The sequence below is a fragment of the Macrobrachium nipponense genome, chromosome 22, assembly GCF_015104395.2.
Source record: "Macrobrachium nipponense isolate FS-2020 chromosome 22, ASM1510439v2, whole genome shotgun sequence".
Lineage (NCBI taxonomy): Eukaryota > Metazoa > Arthropoda > Malacostraca > Decapoda > Palaemonidae > Macrobrachium > Macrobrachium nipponense.
This window is the reverse complement of record NC_087213.1, coordinates 41497368-41505738: the sequence shown is the minus strand read 5'-3', so window position 1 is coordinate 41505738 and position 8371 is coordinate 41497368. Positions and strand designations below refer to the sequence as shown.

Genomic DNA, 8371 nt, shown 5'->3' with positions numbered 1-8371 from the left:
ATAATCCTACCTAAGACATAAAAATCTAAACCTTAATATTACTGTATACACTCCTATGACACTCAGTCTCACATTATACCTCGAACAGCTTTCACAATAATTAAATATACCATCAAACACACGATAATATGTACTGCAACGAAATCACTAACAAATTTACGTTATTAAACTAAATCATTGGAGCGAACGAATGCCGATTGCGTACGGTAAAGTTTCGGGTGCGGAGTGGCCGAGCTAAGGGACGCCAACACGTACGTATAGAAGATGCATGATGGGAGGGATGCTGTCCAATCAGAGAGAAGGATCTCATGGCTTGGCTAGCATCAGGAACCAATGGGAGAGCAGGAGGATGGTGGCGAGTCTACTATAACTAAGATGATGGCGTGCGGCGCGAGTTTCAAAATTGTTATGGGGCGAATCTCGGACTTTCAGAAACCTTTCGTATCTTGAAAACTTTTCGTATGTAGAGCAGTAAAATTTTTCGCATTGGCTTTCGTAACTTGGATTTTTCGTAAGTTGAGCCTTTCGTATCTCGAGGTACTACTGTAAATTGATAAAGTACAAAATGCCATCAAATAACTCAAAGAGTCACCTATAACTAAAGCTAAACCCTACTCATAGTGAAGAAACCAAATCTTAATGTTAATAAGGGACCCAAAAAAATTTTACCCACCAAGCTAACCTATTACTAAATAGAAAGGAAAGAAGTGGAAGGACATACAAAAAGAAATAATAATCCTACCTAAGACATAAAAATCTAAACCTTAATATTACTGTATACACTCCTATGACACTCAGTCTCACATTATACCTCGAACAGCTTTCACAATAATTAAATATACCATCAAACACACACTTTGGAAGACTATATAATTACACCCTCTTTAAGGTGTAGCTGAAGATACAAATAGATTGGTCCTATGACACAGACCAGTACTAATACAGACGAGTCCATATACTGCTAAAAAAAATGCTGTCACAGAACGTCCCTCCCATCAGAAGAACTGCACTTCAAAACCATTGGTGGATATTCACAATTTAGTCTACGGCTCGCCAAAGATACATGGGATGTTCCTCTTACCTGAGTAGAAGACAATCCACTTGCTCCAACAAGGCCACTCTGGTGCTGATACAGTGGATACATCCATAAAAGACGAAAAAGGCTCTCGAGCCCAGATCTACACACAACTGCCAACGTCAAGATTAAGCCAGTATGCCACTTGAATCACAGTTGCACGACGTATTCCCACATGTAGCTTCACATTAAGAAGCAGCTCAATGACAGCAGATTGTTGTTCTCCGAGAACAAGCGAGAAATCTTCACAATAGGACGATATGTATATATAATCCACAACAGCAGACATATCAGCAGCTCCAGAGTCTTCAACGGCCTTGAACTAGACTCTCGAGAATACTTTAGGAGAGTCACAAGTCACCTCTCCTTACAAAGAAAAATAAACAGAGTTATAAATTTGGCAAGGAAGCAAAAACACTGAGGAAGGCCGCACTTCAAACTGCACTCAATAGATGGCGCCACAAAAACTTAAGCTTTTTCAACCGAAGCAAATTAACACTACATTCAACCAATATATATATACAAACGTAAAACCAACAGCAAAATACCTAACATAAATTAGTTTTACAAAATTGCAAACAATAGAAAAATAAAAGCCATCAGTGCGAAAAGGCAAAACAATGGCCATCTACCGCCCAATGGTATTGGGCGGTAACCATTGGGCGGTAGATGGCGCTGGTATGGCACCTAGTTTGAAAGGGGAGATTGACAAAGAAAGAGACTAAATGGCAGAAGACCTCTGATAGTGGTTTTAACACACCCCAGTCACTATACCGACACCCTATAAGGGTGAGCGAGCTGGGTATACTCCTAGCATTCCATGCAACTTTTTTCTCTGGTATATTTAGCAATATTTATATCTTAGAAATGGTGCTATAAGGAGCATTTCACGGAGCAACACAGGTTTAGCCCAGAAATATTATTTTGAAGATTTTCTATAACAGTTCTTGTTGCTAAAAATTTATAAATTTCTGCAATAACATATCTTCAATAATCTTAATAACTGATTCAAATGCCCAAAATTTTGTTTTAAAAACAGATGCATTGTTAGGTAATCTGGCTGCAAATCACAGGCCTAACAATGTATATTGCATGATGTGGACCTTCACATCATATGCTTCAGGGCATACAATGTTAATAAATACACCCATTTGTAACAGAGTATTACTGCTTGATTAGTTATAATAAGAATGAAAACATTAACATTAATACGATCAGGAGTAAAATCTTTAAAAAGGATGACAAAGGATAGACCAAAGCTATTCAAAGCACTTTAAATGCAAGGAACTTTTCATTAAAAAATATATTGAAAAGAAAATAACCTCACAACAAACCATTATGCCCATATCAAAAAAGGTAAAAATGGAGACAAAATAGTTTTAAAAATGTTGAACTGTTCAGCAACTGAAGGATAAAATAAGTTTGCTAAGAAACCTCTAGTACCTCTTGTAGTGTGCCCATGCAAAGTACACAAAAGAATTGACCTTACTGAAAACCATACAACACATGGACATAATGACTATGCAACACAACATATTTCAGATGAATAAACTTACCGAAACTGTCCATCTTATAACAAAACTAGTACTATGATATAAAAAATGCAATGACCTGAGTTTAAAAATTTATTCTATTTTGGCTAATCTTTGTGCAAGCCAAAGAAAACTGTTTTGAGGTCACTGGCTTGGTTCTACTAATGGATAATGCCATGCAATGGAATCCTCAATTTCCTAAGGATAAAAACACTAATCTTATATAGAGTCAAGATATTTTATTGGTGAACTGAAATATTTCACTATCTCACTACACAAAAAGCTTACAAAACAAGAGGCATAATTTTTCATATATCGATACAGCATTCCTGTAACAGGAATGGGATTATAATGTACCTAGATAGATACACAAGTTAGAAAAAAAGGAAAAAAAAAATGAGTTGAACATACACTCATCCTATTCTGGGGCGATCACTGAAGGCAAAAATCCAAGATGTGGTGTGAAATTACACAGGGGGTCCCTTGGTTTTTCAGGATTTGTAAAAACAAAAGAAAAAAATTAACAAAAAAAGAATTACTCACTCCAGAATAGAATGCTGCCTTATATTGTATTCTACTGAAGTCTTGTTCTAGTGGTGAACAATCACTAGGCCTTCTTTGTCAAATCCTATCACCCAAAAGTACAATCTGTAAAACTTCTTTATTATATAAAAAGGTGTGGAGTGAGAGGTTGTGGAGAAATGCACCATGCCAGTGGACTTATGCCCATGGTTTATTCAGTGGCGTCTATTATTTACAAGTGAGAAGAGCAAGACTGAATACACCATTGCTAAATATTATATCCACTTTAACATCACCTTGGACGAGTTCATACAGAATAGACCTATAAAGGGTGAGGAATAGCTTGTCTCACTGTTATATTTACTATATTCTGAGACAAGCAAATCCTTTTGTATATATATATTTCTTTTGCACTGACTAAAGAGTACACTTAAAATTTGACCCTTGTACATATCAATTTTGTTTTTTACAACAGTCTTCTGTGAGCGCATTTTCATAACTAATCAATAAACTGATGCTCCGGATAATGAGAGGCACCTAACCATTGACATTATGATGTTACTCATATCATGTACATTACAATAAATCTTCAATGTAACAGACTTAAGCTTTATTAGTTTGTAAAACTGTACACCTTTTGTCTCCCTTTTCATTTCTATGAGGTGCTTTTATATTATCTTAATTTGTCCCCCAGTAAGATCCTCCATAAGAAGGTTTCGATCCTCCTTTGTTCTGACCACCAGTTGTGGCTGCACGTTGACCTCCAGAACTGGCTCCATCCTGTGAAATAAGATTTTTCTTCCATAATGTTTAACATTTCAACTTATCAAAAATCAAAAAATGAAATCACCTAAACGCACACAAAAATCATATATATATATATATATATATATATATTATATATATATATATATAGATATATATTATAGATATATCTAATATATATATATGTAAACATATATAACCTAAGTTAACATAACTTTACATGAATAAATCAGTATCTTTCATATTTCCAAAGAATATCAATGTAAACTGTGAAAGTATGAAGAAAAACATTTTGCAATTGTGAATCTACTGTGTAGGAATCACCAAAAACTAATATTTGTAGAAAACAAGACTGGTTTCCAGTTTATTTTTTCTAAGGGAAAGGCTCCAATAAAAAAATTGAGAATCAAAGGTGTCATATTTTGATGTCAAACCACAGCAAAATTTCGAATGTTTCTTGCTCTGAAGTAACGGTGTCATAAGACTCAAAAGCAAGACATATGATGAGCCTCTCAAATCATGTTGTCAGCTTTTCTTTTAATTTCATCAGAAAACCTACCCTGGCCACTGGAGGTCATGGTAACTCCTCTATGCTATACTGTGTGACCCAATCATGACCAAGTTATATAAACTTTTTAACATATTAATCATTAGAAGGCACACAATCATAAAAATACATCCATGTTTATAAATCTAGAAGTCACTGAATAGCATGTGATTACATGAAATTCAAAACATCCAAAATTATGAACGACTTAGTTTAATACTAGCAATGACCCTTATAACAAGACAGTTCTTAGATATCAACATTAAAATTATTAATAACAAATTCTTATATAAAGTATGTTAAGATATTTATATTTTTAATAACACTGACTTCCTGCTTTCTTAATATGGTTTATGAAGTCATTTGCACAATTTTCTTAATTACAAATATTAGAATGGAAGGTGAAATTTTCTATATACACAGGCATTGCCTGGTTAATGGCGAGGTTTCCATTCCTGGCCGAGCGCCAATAACCAAAAATCAGTGATAACTGGAACATCATAGTAATTATGGTAATAAATGGTATATATATATATATATATATATATATATATATATATACAGTGGTCCCCCCGTATTCGCGGGGGATGCGTACCAGACCCCCCCGTGAATAGTTGGAACCCGTGAATGTTTGGAACCCCTATAAAAATGCTAAAAACAGCCTATTTTGTTAGTTAAAACTCAAGAAAAACCCACTAAGTATTTTCTTACATGGTTTTTTTAATAGTTTTAACACAAAAAGTGCATTTTATGGTGAAATTCATCAAAATAACCAGGAATTTGTGGATATTTATCATAGAAAAATACTGCGAATGCGCGAATAATGCAGGGAAACGTTCCCGAGAGAAATCCGCGAATGTGTGAATCCACGAATGTGTGAGTCCGCGAATCTGGAGAACGCGAATACGGGGGGGGCCACTGTGTGTGTGTGTGTGTGTGTGATATATATATATATATATATATATATATATATATATATATATATATATATATACACAGTGTTCCCCCCGTATTCGCGGGGGATGCGTACCAGACCCCCCCGTGAATAGTTAGAATCCGCGGAATGTTTGGAACCCCTATAAAAGCGCTAAAAACAGCCTATTTCGTTAGTTGAAACTTAAGAAAAACCACTAAAAATTTTCATACTTGGTTTTTTTAATAGTTTTATCACAAAAAGTGCATTTTATGATGAAATTGATCACAAAAACCAGGAATTTGTGGATATTTCTCATAGAAAAATACCGCGAATGCGCGAATTTCCCGCGAATAATGCAGGGAAACGTTCCCGAGAGAAATTTGCGAATGTGTGAGTCCGCAAATCTGGAGAACGCGAATACGGGGGGTCCACTGTATATATATATATATATATATATAGATATATATATATATCTATATATATATATATATATATATATATATCTCCACTTGCAAAAGTCAAATAATAGTTGTACAGTAGTCCCTTTTCCCTTTTTTACAGATTTTATTTCCATGGTTTTAAATTTCCCGCCTTCAAGTATGTTTTCGCGCCATGTTCCACATTTACGCTGATCCGCAAGGACAACAGCAAACAAGATCCTCAGTCTGCATGCATCTGTAGTCCCAGCAGCATCAGTAGTTATTCGGCAGTATTTTTAGGAATTTTGAAGTAATCAAAAGTTATTACTATGGCTTCAAAATGCCCTTCCCATTCAGTGAAAATAAGCCAGCAAAGAAAATATGAAAAGTTCTTTGCTTAGAATAAAAGAATGAAATTCTTAAAAAAGTATGAGGTCAAATGAGTTATGCGGCAATACCTTGTCAATACGGAATGAATGAATCGAGCATTCACACAATAAAACGCCAAGAAAGAACATAAAGGATGCTCTGGCCTTGTGCATCCCAGGATCAGCAAAAGTAACTATGCATGTGCGAGATGATGCTTTAGTGAAAATGGAAAAAGCCCTAAACTTATGGAATGAAGACCTGAACAGATGACATGTGGGGGTTAAATTCCAATTTCATTAGGGCAAAGGCTAAGCATCTGTATGCTCAATTTGCTGGTGGTAAAGTGCTACAGATGACCATGTTGAGTTAGACAATGATGATGATGATGACGATAACAACAATAGTGATATTGTTAGGCCTAACAGTTGTAGGGTAAGAAGCAAAGAAATATTTGTAGCCAGCAAGGGCTGGTTTGAAAACTTCAAGAAACGTTATGGCATACATAATGCAAAAATGAATGGCAAATTGGCCTCAGCAGACTGTGGCAGCAGACACATACCCACATGAGTTTATGAAATTATAAGAGAAAAACATTATAAGAGAAAAACTACAGGCCAGAGCAAGCTTTCAATGTGGATGAGACTGGTGTATGGTGGAAAAAAATCCCCAAGAGAATGTTTATTTATAAGGAAGAAAAAAGTGCTCCTGGTTTCAAAACATCTATGCAGCTGGTCATATGATTAAACCCATGCTGCTGTACCACTCCAAATGCCCACAAGCTTTGAAAAACGGACATGATCACACTGCCAGTGTTTTACCAATCTAATAAAAAAGCATAGATGAAAACTGCACAGTTTCTTGACTGATTCCACAATCTGTTTTGTACAGGAGGTGGAAAAATATCTGCCCTAAAAAGGAATAAACTTTAAAGTATTGCTCATCATAGATAACTGCCAGGATATCCGGAAAACATCAAGTTTGCTCACCATAATGTTGAGGTTACATTCCTTCCTTAAAACACAACCTTTATATTACAACCAATGGATCAGGGAGTAATCGCTGTATTTGAGGCCAAATACTCTGAAAAAACATTCATAATGCTTAGGGAGTCTCTTGACAGAAGTGAAATCAGTGTTAGGGATATATGGAAGAAATTTAACATAGCCAAATGCATTGCTTTTATTATAGAAGCCCATGATAAATTATCTACAAAGTGCATGAATTTATGCTGGGGACAATTATGGCCCGATGTTGTGAATGACTTTGAGGGCTTTCCAAGTGTTTTTTTCTCAGATCAAAAACATTGTAAGGATGGCTCCAGAAGTTGATGGTAAGGGATTTAATAATTTATGTCCTGATGAGATGCAAGACGAACTTTTGTCATTCCAACGAAGCCCTCACAGATGACGAACTAGAACAGCTTGTAAAGGAGGAGGAGAAAGTTGTGACTAGCCTACAAGATGGTTGTTCTTGATTGTGTCATGAAAATTTCATCCAAAGTAAAATATTTAATAACTTACATAAATAAACGCACTTTAAATAAGTAAAAAAGCATTTCATATGACAAACTAATAGCTTTCCATGAAATATTTCAAATACTTTGCTCATAATAATTGTATTAGTTGAGCTTACCAAGAATATTAAATACTTAACTGGATCAAATTTGGTGCAAACGGATTTCTTTTTGCACGGGGGTCCTTGGAACCTAACCCGTCTAAAAAGAGGGACTACTGCATTGAGAATATTGATAATTTTAATCAAATTTGTTGTACTGTAATCATATTGCATGTATTATTGTATTACAGTATATGAACAGTGCAATGATGTGCCATTTGCTAATCACCTGATTGCAATTTTATACCAATATCATCACTGTCTTTAAATGCCAAATGGAACTTAATTCACAGATACATTTGTTTTGTAAATTATCAAAGCTGGGTTTACCAAAGCAGATTATTTATGTTTTTCATACAGATGGTCGCCTAAAGGGGAAACCATTGTTTTGTTTATGTTAATGTCGTCATTCTCAAACAACCGCTAATAATATGAATACAATAATGAATGATAATCATCATACACAAAACAGTTACAAACAGCTTTGCTCGCTGCCCACTTGATGTTCGTTGCGTTTTGTCATCAAAGCCCGGGGAACGTGAAAATAGAAAATGTCTTAAAATCATTTTAAAAATTCCATGGACGTTGCCGAGGATGATTTGTATAATTTGA

General features: G+C 35.1%; 1 protein-coding gene across 6 annotated transcripts in view; it reads right to left on the bottom strand.

The window, feature by feature from the left end:
* Window positions 1–2826: 2826 nt before the first annotated feature.
* The window catches only part of LOC135198611 (protein lingerer-like), a 270401-nt gene continuing 264856 nt past the window's right edge, over window positions 2827–8371 (bottom strand). For all 6 annotated transcript variants that reach the window (XM_064226351.1, XM_064226354.1, XM_064226352.1 and 3 more), the window contains one exon: window positions 2827–3909. In XM_064226351.1, the coding sequence (XP_064082421.1) occupies window positions 3808–3909 (102 nt within the window). In that variant the 3' untranslated portion in view covers window positions 2827–3807. The remainder of the gene's footprint in view (window positions 3910–8371) is intronic.